The sequence below is a fragment of the Nicotiana attenuata genome, unplaced genomic scaffold (genome assembly GCF_001879085.1).
Source record: "Nicotiana attenuata strain UT unplaced genomic scaffold, NIATTr2, whole genome shotgun sequence".
Lineage (NCBI taxonomy): Eukaryota > Viridiplantae > Streptophyta > Magnoliopsida > Solanales > Solanaceae > Nicotiana > Nicotiana attenuata.
Genome location: NW_017673628.1, coordinates 40,775 through 55,942, shown reverse-complemented (window position 1 = coordinate 55,942; position 15,168 = coordinate 40,775). Strand labels below are relative to the sequence as shown.

The window sequence follows — 15,168 nt, the reverse complement described above, 5'->3', positions numbered from 1 at the left end:
ATAGCCAGTTATCAGGTACAGTGACATACTTGTTGTGCGGGTTGTAGGGAGTTTTCTCCCTTTGGAACCCGATGCCCTGCTTGTCCCACTATTGTTGAGATACATGGCAGTGACAGCATCTGAGGACCAGGTCCACTTCAGGAATTTCTCAAGATCATTTCTTACTTTCTCCAACTCAGCTTGGAGTTGCTGATTCCTCTCGAGTTCACTGCAAAGACTGGTTTTTACAACATTTAACTCTTTTTCAAGCATGATGTGTGTCTCACTAGCTACTTCCTTCCCTTTCCCAAGACTTACATTCATATGCTCTCTATTGAGTCCCTCAATGATGTCCTCTAGATCAGTGCATATTGCTAACAGGTCATCCCTTTCCTCTTCAGTAGATGCAACTTTTTCTTCTGAGGTGTGTTTCTCATTGTTAAGGCCTTCTATTGTTTCTTTTAGATCAACAACTACTGCAATCAGGTCGTCTCTCTCATTTTCCACACTAGTTATTCTTTCATTCAAGGCCTCCTTTTCTATTTCAAGATTAGCTATTGTCTCATCTCGGTCTACTACACAGACCACTAGATCATCCCTAGATTGCTCTGCCTCTCCTAGTTCTATTGTGAGGATCTGCTTATCGTTTATAAGGCTATAATAGGCAACAATTAAGACATTTGATAAAGACCTTAGCTTCTTAGAAGAATAGGATTTCAGATTTCTCTGAACATCCCGGATGCTTACTCATCGTCTTCATCTGACTGAGCCATCAGCGCGAACAGTGAATCATACTTCGTTGCTTCAGTTTCCACTGCCATCAAGGAACTATCTTCTGCGTCTGATCCCCTTTCGGATTCACTTGAGGAGTCTCCCCAGGCAGCAAGATCCTACTTAACGATATTGTCAGCAGCACTTTTTTGATTGAATCTTTTATCTGGAACCAGGTTCTTTTTTCCTACTTTGTCAGGATTTTGCTTGTACTGCTCCTGTTTCGCGAGTGGGCAGTTTTTGATGAAATGCCTTGGCTTTCCACATCTGTGACAGAGATCGTTGTTCCTTGCTTTACTTGAACTTCCCCACTTTGGTATACCACCATTTCTTCGAACCATCTTTTGAAATCTCTTAGTAAGATAGGCCATGTCACTATCTTCATCACCTGAATCATTACTTTCAGCCTTAAGCACCAGGTTCTTTTCCTTCTTAGGCTCTCTTCTTTCATTGTCTTTCTTTCTTTTCATCTCGTATGTATTCAGATTACCAATCAACTCATCCATGGTCAGAGTCTGTAGATCTTTAGCTTCAGTGATGGCATTTACCTTACTTTCCCAAGACCCAGGTAGGACACTAAGGATTTTACTTACGAGCTTATTTCTGGGAATGACATCTCCAAGTGAATGAAGCTCATCTATGATGGAGGTGAATCTAGTGTGCATATCTTGTATAGATTCATCATCCTTCAACCTAAAGAGCTCATATTCTGTGGTGAGCATGTCAATCTTGGCTTGTTTGACCTGAGTGGTTCCTTCATGAGCGGTTTGCAACGCCTCCCATATTTTTTTGGCAGTGTCACAAGCTGAGACTCTGTTGTACTCATCAGGTCCTATGCCACACATCAAGATTTTCTTGGCACGATAGTTCTTTTCTACAGCTTTTCTATCAATGTCGTTCTACTCTCTTCTTCCTTTAGGAACCATTTGCCATGTTTATTCAATCTTCTTCATGGGAACATGTGGACCATCACATATAATGTCCCACAGTTCTGAATCTTCTGCCATCATAAAATCGTGCATGCGGGTCTTCCACCAGCCATAGTATTGACCATTGAATCTGGGAGGTCTATAGGTTGATTGTGCTTCTTCAAAGTTTGGTGGAGCAGCCATTAGAGGAACCTTCCTAGGTGTTAGCCTGATAGGAAAAACCCGCTCTAATACCAATTGTTAGTTTATGTGAGTCCACCAAACTATAGAGTACCTGGTCCTCTATGAGATGATGCCTAGAATGAAGTAAAGACTGAAGGTAAAGAAGGCGGGAGATTTTTTACGTGGAAAAATCCCACACAAGGGGATCAAAAAACCACGACCTACTCTTGTAGGCTTTTAACTCAACTAACTTGTAATCTACCTATTACAAGCCACTTTGCAAAAACCTTATTGAAAAGACTTCAAACTTGATGGGTTTTCAGTATTTTATGTTTTGATGATCTAACAAACTTAGGCATGAAAAACCAGATAGAGCACCTGGAGCACAGGATATATATTTCATGCAAACTAATCGAAGCCTGAAAATCAGCAAAGGTAGAAACACAACAGGGACCTGATGATCTGGCTCTTTAGGGTTCTCCGACATAAGCAAGTCAGTGACTGTACGCAATCAAGATAAAGAGGAACACAACAGGGACCTGCTGCTTCAGGGTTCTCTGACAGAAAGTACAAGTCAAGTACACAGCTGGAACGTGACAGAAGAAAGGGACCATCTAGCAACTGTTATACAAGAGGAACACAACTAGGACCTGGTCTGTTGGTGTGTCCTGACAGGAAGTACAAAGCCCAATATCCAGCTAGAATGCAACTGCCCAGAAGTGGATGTGCAGACTGTGCAGCAGTCACTTCTCACTAGGAAGAAGTACACCAAGAGTTGACATCACTACCCATTGTGATATCTTTTGTGATAAAACAACCTGGTGCAAGACACACTTCCTTTGTGCATTCAGTGATATTCTCTCAAGCATAACAAAGTTCATCTAGCATTGAAGTCACTGGTGTGTCAAGGACAAGAAGACAACTCCAGTAAGGATCAGTTTCTAATAGAGTCCTATGTACGTCCATAGTTGAGTTGTAATCTTGTTAATTGTTCTACATTGTAATTCCTAGTTTGCTGTCTTAGGAACAAACCAAATTCGTAAACTTTAGAGTTTATGTTGTGACTAGGAATAGTCATAAGTTAAATCCCCTGTAACTAGGAGAGTTGTAGAGTGGCTTGTGGTGGTGCATCACAAGTTAGTTTGAAGTCTTTGCAAAAGGGAGTTTGCAAAGTGGCTTGTAATAGGTAGATTACAAGTTAGTGGAGTTTAAAGCCTACAGGTGTAGGTCGTGGTTTTTTGATGATTTTTCCACTTAGAAATCTGTGGCCTTCTTTACATTCAGTCCTTACTGCATTCTACGTATCAGTCTCATAGAGGAACAGGTACTCTATAGTTTGGTGGACTAACATAAGTCAACAATTGATATCAGAGCAGGTTTCTCCTATCAGGCTAACACCTATGAGGAATCCTCAATGGCTGCTCCACCAAGCTTTGAAGAAGGACAATCAACCTATAGACCTCCCACATTCAATGGTCAATACTACGNTAGAGTGGCTTATGGTGGTGCATCACAAGTTAGTTTGAAGTCTTTGCAAAAGGGAGTTTGCAAAGTGGCTTGTAATGGGTAGATTACAAGTTAGTGGAGTTTAAAGCCTACAGGTGTAGGTCGTGGTTTTTTAATCCCCTTGTGAGGGATTTTTCCACGTAGAAAATCTCTGGCCTTCTTTACATTCAGTCCTTACTGCATTCTACGTATCAGTCTCATAGAGGACCAGGTACTCTATAGTTTGGTGGACTAACATAAGTCAACAAAACTAATTGTGATACAACCACCACAAGCCACTTTGCAAAAACCCTATTGCAAAGACTTCAAACTAACTTGTGATGCAACCCCCACAAGCCACTCTATAACTATCCTAGTTACAAAGGCTTTAAACTAAGACTATCCCTAGTCACAACATAAACTCAGAAGTTTACGAATTTGGTTTGTTCCTAAGACAACGCTTCTAAGAAAGCAAACTAGGAATTACAATGACGAACAAATAACAAGATTACAACTCAACTACGGATGTACATAAACTCATTTAGAAATTGATCCTTAGTGGAGTTGTCTTCTTGTTCTTGACACACCAGTGACTTCAATGCTGGATGAATACTTTTGTTTCTTGAGAGAATATCACTGAATGCATAAAGAATGGTGTGTCTTGCACCAGGTTGTTTTATCACAAAAGATAGCACAATGGATAGTGATGTCAACTCTTGGTGTACGCTTCTTCCCAATGAGAAGTGACTGCTGTACTGTCTGCACAGCCACTTCTGGCAGTTGCGTTCCAGCTGGATAGTGGACTTTGTACTTCTGTCAGGACACACCAACAGACCAGGTCCTAGTTGTGTTCCTCTTCTGTGACAGTTGCCAGATGGTCACTTTCTTCTGTCACGTTCCAGCTGTGTACTTGAATTGTACTTTTTGTCAGAGAACCCTAAGGGACCAGGTCCCTGTTGTGTTCCTCTTTGTACGGTTCTGGTCAGTCATCAGTTGCTTTTGTTCCTCCCTTTGCTGGTTTTCAGGCTTCGACCAGTTCACATGAAATGTATATCCTGTGCGCCAGGTGCTCTATCTGGTTCTTCATGACAAGTTTGTTAGATCATCAAAACATAAGAAGCATAAGGCTAAGACATTGAAAACCCATCATTTTCCTTTGAAGTCTTCAGGGTAGCCAATGATTTTGAAGCAATTTTCCTTGTGTGGCCTTTCATACGACAGTGTTCACATTGTAGAAACTATTTCTTTCCTCGATAACCTTGTCCTCTCCCAGCTTGCATAGCCAGTGGATCTCCCTTCTCAACCATAGAAGCACTTCCCATCGATTGTTGGCTTTCATCTTGAATGATTAATGCATACGCTTGATTGAGGGTTGGTTCAGTGATTTTCATTAGGATCTGTCGACGAGCTTGTTCATAAGTGTCATTTAGCCCATCTAGAAATTGCATCACCCTTTGCTGATGCAAGTGAGTTACATGTTCCTTAGATCAGGCACAACCACAATTTGAAAATGGCACTAATACATCATACTCAACCCATAACTCCTTCAATTTGGTAAAATACACAGATACAGAGTCAAATCCTCGCGACAATCTCGAGATTGATCTATGCAATTGAAAGATACGTACTCGATTCACTTTATCAAAACGCTCCATGAGGCTCCCAGACTACATGTGCATCCGATGCATAGATGATCCCACTAAGCAACTCCTTCGAAACAGAGTTCATAATTCAGGAATGTACTATCGCGTTGCAAGTTTCCCACTCCTCCAGAAGAGCATCCTTGAACGATTCCTAAGCACACGTTCCTGTTACAAACCCTAGCTTTCTTTTGGCTTTGAGAGCAAGTTGCATCTATCTACTCCGCAGTCCATAGTTCTCTGAACCTATAAGCCGAATTGGAATTAGAATCAAGCCAGATGTATCAGAAGGTTGAAGAAAAAGAGGGTGCGTATGGTCGCTTTTATCTGTCGCCATTGACGCACAAGCTTCAGCAATTGATTTTCACGATCAAGCAAAAAATTGACTGAAATGAGTACTGAGCAATCGAATTGAGTAGGAAATTGGTTAGATGATGGTCGAAATCCTCACGAATCAGTCTCCATGGCTCTGATACCATGTTAGAATTCAGCCATGGGAGAGAGCTATAAGCGTGAAGAAGAAGACGAGAGTTTGGGAATTTTCCAACTGATTCATTAACAACTGTAACTACCAATTATATGCAGTGTAACTAAAAGTAATAATAATGACCTCTAAATCCTAGTAATTATACTTTGGTCCTAATAACTAATGTCTAAATAACTAGCTTTCAATATGGTCCTTACATTTAAAGAAAATTAGCGAAAGCATGAAAAGTGAGCACGAAAATTAGCAAAACATGGAACTGATACGTCTTTGTATATAAAGCCCACATATATAATCAATTGCTTATATTTGTGAACTAGTGGGACAAAAACAACCAACCAAACTGCTGTTTTTATTTTGTAGAAATAAAAGTTTGTGCAATCTTTCAAGTCTGAAAGTGTCATTTCTTGATTGAAACATTTTCTTCTAAAAGGCTTAAAACCTTAATTTGTGGCCCTATTCAATCACAATAACTCTAATCATTCTTTCTCATAATGATTATTTGTTCATCAATCCCATGGTATACTGAACTAAACTATGGACAAGGGTTCGGCTTGTGGAGTTATCCAACGAATATCTGGAGAAAGAAAATTGCCAAAAGCAAATCTTAGTCCACTAGTAAAGCATGTTTCAACTCATGACTAGATCCATGGAACTCTATGTTAATGGCTGCTCATCAACATCGTAGGTGGAGCCAAGATTTGAATTTTATGGGTTCTAAACTTTAAGATAGTGACATCAAGCGTGTTAGTAATTAGGTTCTAAATTAGAGTTTTACGTATTTTATAACTTTTTTTGCAAATACAAGTTTTGATTAATAAACCTACACTAGGTTCGGCCAAACCCTTTAGCTCCCCCGATAAACACATATTAACCATGACAGAGTTAGATATATTTCACAGCTACACATGATTATGATAATCTTAGGTATCAATAAATCGGCTTTTGGAATGCAACAAACCAGATTTTCGAGGATAAGACGTAATTGGGAACAAGAAAAAAAGAGCGTTAGAATTAAAAAATTCATGGAAAGGGAAAGTTCTGAGACCCCTCATTCTGTATTAAGAGATTTTAAATTTTGTTCTCATTAATTACTTCCCTCCCATTATAATTGAAATCTCTACCAAAATTAATTTACGCTTTCACAAACATCGAATTGATTCGGATATACAAAGTTTTAAGTGGTCAAGGTTGACTTCTTTTTTTAGTTGGCCACTAAAGTTAAACAAGAACAATTATTTTGAACATGTCACATGCACGAGATGCTAAACAAAGTATTATGCGGCTTACAACCAATTGATTCCTCAGATTATTTAGAGAATATAAGATAGATCTGCAACGACCCCCAGGCCCCATACATTAATGAACTATTTATACCTAAAGAGTCTCTTTTTGGATAATAACCAATGATTATGGTAATGATGGCAGCCACTAGGGTGATCTTCAGAAAGAATATTACGATCTAAAGAAGTTTTTGCCTTTATTTTTTGACAAACTTTATTTATTTCAGCCGAAGATATGAATTTATTTAATTCAGCCAAAGATCTAATAATTTCCATTCACGAAAGAGTAAGTTATGAATTACTACAAAAGCACATCCAATAAAGTACATATATTTTCTAAAAAGATATTAATGTAGTCCTTCACCATTACAAAGTATTTAATTTTCTTGATTTATTCGTATGTTTAACTTCTTTATATTTTAACTTTTCTGTATAAAAATTGTGATGCCGCCATTATTTGTAACGTAAGTTGTGGTAAAAATTATATGGACTAAGGAAATTTGAGAGAACAAAACAAAAGTAGTATTAAATGATTTGAGGACTTGACCTCAATCACATGAAAAGAATTTAATAAAAAACAATAATAGGTAGGTTAGTTTATTCAGCAAAATAAGAAGTTTCCCTTGTGCAGCTCGCTTAATTTGATGTCTGAACAGATTGATGTTTGTACTGTTTGGCGAATCAGTAGGGTCCTCCTCATTCCTCAAAAGTTGGGAATGAACAGAATTTTTCTTTTTGGTTTGAATTTTCAAGGCAAGGCTTACCACTTAAACTTGCACCTGATTGTTATGCTAGTAGATAAATTTTTAGAATTCCCACATTAACACTTCAACTTGAGCATAAGTGAACTAATAAACACCTCATACCGTTGAATCATAGCCCGTGCATTACAAATTGACAAACGTGGCAATACAGTCAGCAAAAGACCAATTAAAACCTACCATGTGTAAGGCACGGATATACACTAATCACCGACTATTTCCCATTCTTTTTTGACTTAAAGACTCTAAAAACTCAACAGTTTCAGTCGTCTCTCTTTCTAACTAAATTCTACATTTTCAATCATCTGAAATGAACGACCTAGGATTTTCCACCTCCGAGATCATTTGCACATTGGGTTTATTTTTCTTTCAAGCTTGGTTCCAAAACAAGAATCTGTTGGATTTGTGTACCGTCGATTCCTCCATCACCAAATTCGTAGAAGTCATGCAAGGTCCGATTGTTGTCTTTCATGTTATTTCTAGTTGTTTTCTTATGTTTTTATGTGTTATTGATGTTTTATATGATAGATATGTTTTGTATGTATGCAATGATTGTTTCGTTGTTAGGGTTTAAAATTAAGACTTTTTGGAATAACATACTAAATTCTTATTTTCCCTCTGAATTTTGTCGGTTCCATAGCTGATTTGGCATATAGGGTTAAAAATTAGCTAAGGCTTTTTATCATATAAAAAAATCTTGTCTCTTGGAGAATAAAATACACAACTTTCCATTGCATTCTTGGCCTGAACAATAAAATATCGATCTAGAGAAGAAAAAAATTGATTTGAATCTGTAGAAAATTTGAAGAGAAAATATGCTACGCAGCTTCAGTTCCTCAAATGTAGGTTGTAGGCAAAACTAGGAAGAAGAAGCCCTTTAAATAGATGGGCTCTTGGGTTTATTACTGTTGGGCATTGGAAAAAGGACGCACAACAGCTGACTAGGAATAATTGATGCCACATGTGTTGAGTCAACGGTTCGAGGTTTTTTTAGTTCACTTATGCTCAAGTTTGAAGTGTTCATGTGGAAATTCTGAAAATTTATTTACCGAGATGACAATCAGGTGCAAGTTTAAGTGGCCAGGATACCATTTTGCCAAATTTTAAACATCATTCTGGGTTTAACAAAGGAAAATATGCGGTATTTCGAAAAACAAAATCGAATGTATAGTATGCATAGTACGTGTTTATTTTAAAGCAGATAAATCTTAGTTTCTGTTGAGACCTTAGACGTGGAAAAGAAGGAAAAAGTGCAGGTAAAAACGGCAGAAATAGAGGGGATTGTATAGACAGAGACGATTAAATGGGGGGTGACGGTTTGAGAGCCCCCACCACCCAAATTCTGCTTTGTCTCTTTCTGCATATATCAGGGTGGGGAAGTGACTCAAATCTTTGTTTGTTTTAGGTTGGATGTTTTTGATGTTCCCTAATTGAATCTTTCTTTCTTTCTTTTCACACATACATTCAATATGTCCAGAGTTATCAAAAGATCAAGTTATGAGTGAGTTTGCATTGAAAACCTTAAACTATTCAACACTCCACTTTGCGTGAGGATGTTGGGGTTGTCTAGCCAATTTTGTTCTCTTTCAGCTGTAAGTAAGTATTCTCAGTTTTGGTAATATAAAAATTTATTTACCAAAACAAAAAAGAAAAACTATTGTAACAGTCATACGTTTTCGTTAAAGTAATTAAATTATATGTGAACTGATCAGAAAATACAAATGATCATAAAATTTATGGCTGTTTTTGTTTCTTTTAGGTTGATGTTCCCCAATCCCCTTTTCTTTCTTTTAGCAAAGACATACAACATGTCCAGAGATATTAAAAGAGTGAGCATGAAATGAAAATTGAAATGAGCAAATATATCTCTATCACCTTAATTAATTGAAGGCTAAAACTCTTCAACATATATGCCACTTTACATGGAAACTTTTAATCCGTCACGGGGCCAAGGAAACGCTAACACAGTAACACTACAACATTTCCGTTAACGATGAGGATATCTGTATATAATAATACTAAGCTCGAGTGTCATACAAAGATATAGATTCATAATTAATGATATAGCTCCTGATTACATGTACTTTGTCAAGTTCTGAAAAGAAAATGACTAGTTCATGTCGTCTAAACACGAAGTTAATTCTTTACTTTTGATGTTCGGTTTAAGTTATATGCACTATCAGTATAAGAAATTTTTACATCATCATATCACTCTTATATGTTATAGTAGGTAATTTATTTTATTTTTAAAATTAGAAATTTCACATCTTGAGAAGGCTTACCTATAGATATTATTTAGGTGATGGATTAATAATGTAATTTGTTTTTTAAAGTGATTACATATTTAACTTAAACTCTACAGATGACTATTAGTGTATTGACCTAAAAGAGATGGTAAGCAGCATATTACTCAGTTAGTTAGAATTAATATTGTGCCAAATCATATAATTTAACTTTAAGAATCACAAATTAAAGTAAAAACATGTTCTACTCCCTCCATCTCAGTGTGACACATTTTCCTTTCTAATCGGTCCTAAAAAGAATGACAATTTTTTTATATTTAATAACAACTCATTTTTAAATTTCTCTTTTTACTCGTAGTCAGTTGATTTCTAACCACAGAAATTTTTATAAGTAGTCGTTTTAGACCACAAGTTATAAAAAATGTTTATTTGTTTCTTAACTTCGTATTCATTCAAACATATGATCACTTAAATTGGCACAAAAGAAAGTACTTAACTATAGTTATCTGATAAATATGCAAAGAAAACAATGCCCTCAAGTTTACCTACCTCCACAGATTATCATATTGCAGCAAAATCACCAGTAGTACTATTACTCATGTTTTTCCTCTATTCTCCAGTAGTACGTTGTCAGAAGCAATGTTTGAGAGAGAGCAGTCAAGTTCCATCAATATTTCCATCATATCCTCTAAATTCATGGTCATCTCGAGATCATCAAAGAATCGCCTTTTGAGCGTACAACTCTGCCTCTACACCTTGTCGGATTATTTTTCTATCGAATGAAATCCAATAAGTGCAGACTGTGCAGTGCTCCCTATCTTCTGCCACTGTACATTTACATTATTTGCACTCGTGTGAATCCTACCTTTTCTTTCTTTTACCGCTTAGACGTTGATTCGGAATTTAAAGTTTATAGGTTCGTAAAGTAACTTCAAATTAATATATAATAATTGTTGGATTCACAATTAAATATTTGTCGACCGAGAAATTACACTAAATGACCTTGAAAACTTGAATTTTTGATCCTAGATTGTACCCATGGACAAATCTTTAAGTTCAAAAGTTAAAAGTGTTTCCCATAAGGTAAGCGAAAGACAAACCTGTTAAACTTAAAGTGGTGTTCACGAGAGAAGCAAAGTCAAAAAATCAAGAGTAGCACCAAAATTTTCTATTTCTATCCAACCCCATCAACTCCGCCCATTAAATGCAGCCTATCCTAGCCCCAAATCGGGTCGGTTATCTCGCCCTTAGTAGGCCGGGTTGTGCCCGGACTGGCCCACTTTAATTTATACCCATGAGATGTAAGGAGTTTTCCGAGCTAAGAGAAGGGTATTTCCAATACCTAGCTAAGAGAAGGGTATTTCCAATACTCGTCCAAACGTCTTCAATCCCTAATATGTAATCAATGGAGGTACTTAATTCTTTCATCCCGTTTTATGTAACTGGTGTTTGACAAAGGCTTGTAGTTGCAAAAAGAAATATTAAAGGCAGAGGTGGAGCCAGGATATGAAGTTTATGAGTTCGGAAATATAATCTGTTTGAGTTACTGGGTTCTAAACTAATAAATCGTACATATTCAGTGAATTTCTTAAAACAAATACATGGTTTTGATAAATGCTAGTGGATTCGGCCGAACTCATAGGTCGTGTTCTAGCTTCGCCCCTGATCAGAGGTCCTTGAAATGTATGGTCTAAATAGATCATAAACACTTGTGTAGATATAAAATTATAATTATTAAGTGCAAAATCAGAATTTCAAAGTTTAATTATATTCAAATATAAATAGACTAAAAAGGAAAGTGTGACATACAATCAAACTAATTAAGAAGGCAAAGCGTTCTCCAAAGTAAAAAACATAAATTCTGTAATCTTGGACTGCATGCATTCTTTTTGTTCTTCTTTATATTCCTTTCTTGGAGGGGCTTTGTGATGGATTGATGGGTGAGCGATGCTATGTTGAAAACAGTGTTGTATAGGAATTGCTGGGGACGAAATGTTAAAGGCTGAAAACCCTATACATTACCCACTGTTCTACACAATGTGCAAGAAATAATATACTGTATATGGTAGACAAAGATGAGGTTCTATAGGAAATACGCACAGTTCAGATTTTCATTTTAGTAAACAGATGATTTTGGGAAATAATAATTATATCGACAATATATGAAACCAAACAGATCGTTCTTTTTCCTGTTGGTTCACTGAAGACTATTTGGTCACAAGACTGTGTGAAGAAAAAAAAAAAGTGTTTTTTCTTTATTGCAGTCCCTTGCTCATCAAGTTGCCTTACAAAGAAATTATAATGTTTTGATGTGAAATCGGCACTCAGATTTTGCTTGTTCTAGTGGCCTTTTGATATGGCTTTCTTTCGGCTATAAATTCAGAAAATGAAACTTGGCAGCTTTGCAGCATATTAGGTAAAGAAAAGTGGTCCATTTCAACAAAAGCAGAAACCATATGTAAATAATAAGATATGCATATACATAAATTAATAAACGACGACTTAGCTCTACAGATTCTAACTGGAGAGAATCTGCTTTTCAATAACATGAAAATAGTTTATTTATTGTTTATTGACCATAAACAAATCCCATAAAATTACTACACCTTAAATAGACATGACCCTTTTTTTCTAGACTCTCAATGTAGCAGCCATAGACTTTCCATGCCACATCTTATTAGATGGTCTCTAAATATGACAGAACATCTAGCCAAAATATAAAATGCTTGGAAATGTTTTCAAGTTCAGCAGTAAGAGTAGAATAATACTATAGTTTCAAGAGAAAATAGGACTCAATGCTCTAGCTAGGACGGTGAATGTGAAAAAGGGCTAGTAGCTATAGGGAAACCATAGCGAAAGTAGTTAAAACTTAAGTAGCACACCATTCTCTTAAGAGGGTCACAAACCCTAGTAAGAAAACCCTCTATAAATTTTGCTTGACCGATCAAATACTTGCTCCTCCTCCTCCTCCATGGATATTTCCAGCAGAAGAGTTTTGATCATTCCAATTATTAGGGATAGAATATGGGATAGGAAAACTAGGTGTTTGATGAAAACCTCTACTAAACTCAACCGGCCTTTGGCGAAAAGCAGCCATGTTAATTGCTTGTGTTCCAGGTAAAGGCAGCGGGGGTGTGTACTCATTGCAAGCATAGCGAATCAAGTCGGCGTTAGCAGCGTCGAGCTCCTTTTGCAGGCGTTCAACTTGGCGTTGAAGGAAAGATATGGCACCAACGCAGCCATAAACGGGATCCCTTACTCTTGCTTCGGCTTCGTAGGCTAAAGAGTTGACGGCGTCTTCTCTTTGGTGAGGTAAAAGCTCATTGAGAAGCTTAGTGACATTGCTTGCACCGAAGATTTTGTGAACGTTAATGAATTTTTGAGGCTCCTCGGGTGGGAAGTAAGGTGCAAAAATACAGCCAGGTAGACATTTTCTCCTTAGGAATTTGCAGGCTGCACAAGGGGAGTTGTATGAGCTGCTGGATGAAGCCATTCTTGATCTCTAAGTAGCTGCAAAGAGAAAACATCAAGTAAGCTCTTCTTTTTTTTTTTAATTGAAATTTTTTACCTTAACTAATTATAACAATTTTCTCTTAAAGATAAGCTATTTTATTGTGAATTGTAATGGAAATTTACCTTAATTATTATAGCATCTTAAATTTCTCTCCTTTTTCCCAATTTGGGTTTCTCTTGGGATTCTTTTGCTATAAAATCTGATCCTGCTACAGTGAAAAAATATGCTAGACGTGCTCAATTGGGTGTATTTCTAACTTGTGAAATCGATCTTGGTATTTCATATACTACATGGAAAGTTAGCTAATGGTTTTCTATTATGTTTTCTCCCAAACAATTTGTTGTTTTTGGTTCATGGCTCACAAGTACACTGCATGCTTTGATCTTCTATAGAAGGAGTATTTAGGTTGATGAAGAATTTGCCTCATTTATGTCATCCAGCTACACAGAGACGGTAGAATTTTCATGATCTTGAATTTGGAGGTTCAAGTGGAAGTAGTGATATATCCTTTCTGAAATTCATTAAACATGAGATCTGAAAAATGCACTTGAAATCAAATTTCTTAAAAATAAGTAAAAGGAAAACCCTAAATCAACAACTGTTACACGGAGTAACATAATATAATAAAGCAAGTATGTTTCTGGAACTTATTTTAGGAAGATTTAGGAAGAAAAATGTTAGTCACAAGAAACCCTTTATGATGACTTTACCTATTTCTGATCTAGCTAGGTTTCTTTGATGAGATGATTGTGAAAAGGGAATTACCTTTTTTTCTCTTTCAGGAGCTCCTTGATCAGAAAACTTGGCTGTGTTTCTTCAAAGTTACAATAAGAAAGTACAAAAACAGTAGAGCAGATTGAAAGGGAAAAAAAAGTGAGCTTCACAAGTTCAATATACTACTTACTGGTGAAGCCCTCTAAGGGGAAAAACCCTAATTGGAGAAGAGAGAACTTTAGGTTGTCCCCTGCAAATCTAGTAGTAGTAGCAAAAGTTATAAATAAAGAAAAGAGAAGAGGGCAATTTAGTGATGGAGAAGGAATGAAGGCAAAAGACAAAGGGTAATAAATGGAAGGTACACTAGGAAAAAGATGACTATGACACTGCATCTAATAATAATTTCATACTTGTGGGGATGTATGTATCCATTTTTTCCCCTTATTCTACCCTATTTCTCATGCACTCAAAGACAACCATAAAATTATTCTAAATACGTTTTATTTTCTCTTTCTTTTTTTAGTCATATAAACCCGACATTTTCCTCCTATTTGTTCCATGTTACTTTAGCAATTGAAGAGATCGAATGGAAGAACAAAAGAGAAAAAAAATTAAGGCAGTAAAAAGAAAATGTAGTTGTAATACTGATTGAAGATTCATATATTTGTATAGTTGAATTGAGACAGATTCTGAATTTCGGATTTTGGAAAAAAAAAAATTGTTTATCCTCCGTAAAATCCATTCAAATAGGAATTAATTTCTGTGAAGCTTTATTTGAAATTCTTATTTTCTGATTTTGGAGAACATCTTTTCCATTCATTTGTCTCAACTTCTTGTCAATTACTAATCACTCTTTTCATGGAATTGACATGCTACATATATAGTATTACTTTTGTTGACAAATATATGAGTATCGCAGGATGACACAATCCAATAAATTAGCTAGGTTTAACCCCTTTGCTTTAATAAACTTTCCTTTTTTTTTTATCTGCTTATTATTCTTTATTTAACGTTCTTATTGAAGAATCAAAAGAAAATCTCCATTTTGTAAAATATCATCAGCAGCGGAGCTTAAGCAGATAATTCAATCGTAACCGATGAAGAAATTTTTGTTTTCAATTTGCTAGAAACAAAGCAGAATTGGTGGTCAGACGAATTTGAAGCTTACACAAAATGAATAAGAAGGATTGAAAATGACCAACA

General features: G+C 36.3%; 2 protein-coding genes across 2 annotated transcripts in view; both read right to left on the bottom strand.

Moving 5' to 3' along the window:
- The window catches only part of LOC109216896, an 8,640-nt gene extending 7,888 nt beyond the window's left edge, over positions 1–752 (bottom strand). Inside the window, exons 1-3 of the mRNA XM_019381113.1 lie at positions 727–752; positions 489–634; positions 128–425 (exon numbers count right to left, since the gene is read on the bottom strand). Coding sequence (XP_019236658.1) covers positions 128–425; positions 489–634; positions 727–752 — 470 coding nt within the window. The remainder of the gene's footprint in view (positions 1–127; positions 426–488; positions 635–726) is intronic.
- An 11,526-nt stretch (positions 753–12,278) lies between these two features.
- LOC109216897 (protein LATERAL ORGAN BOUNDARIES-like) lies at positions 12,279–14,292 on the bottom strand. Its single transcript, XM_019381114.1, has 2 exons — positions 14,017–14,292; positions 12,279–13,247 (listed from the first exon to the last, which is right to left on the bottom strand). The coding sequence occupies exon 2, from the start codon at positions 13,228–13,230 to the stop codon at positions 12,682–12,684; it is 549 nt and encodes a 182-aa protein (XP_019236659.1). The 5' UTR covers positions 13,231–13,247; positions 14,017–14,292; the 3' UTR covers positions 12,279–12,681.
- Between the last annotated feature and the right edge of the window lie 876 nt (positions 14,293–15,168).

Coding starts and splice junctions, on each gene's coding strand:
- LOC109216897 (XM_019381114.1), bottom strand. CDS start 13,230: ATGGCTTCATCCAGCAGCTCATACAACTCCCCTTGTGCAGCCTGCAAA.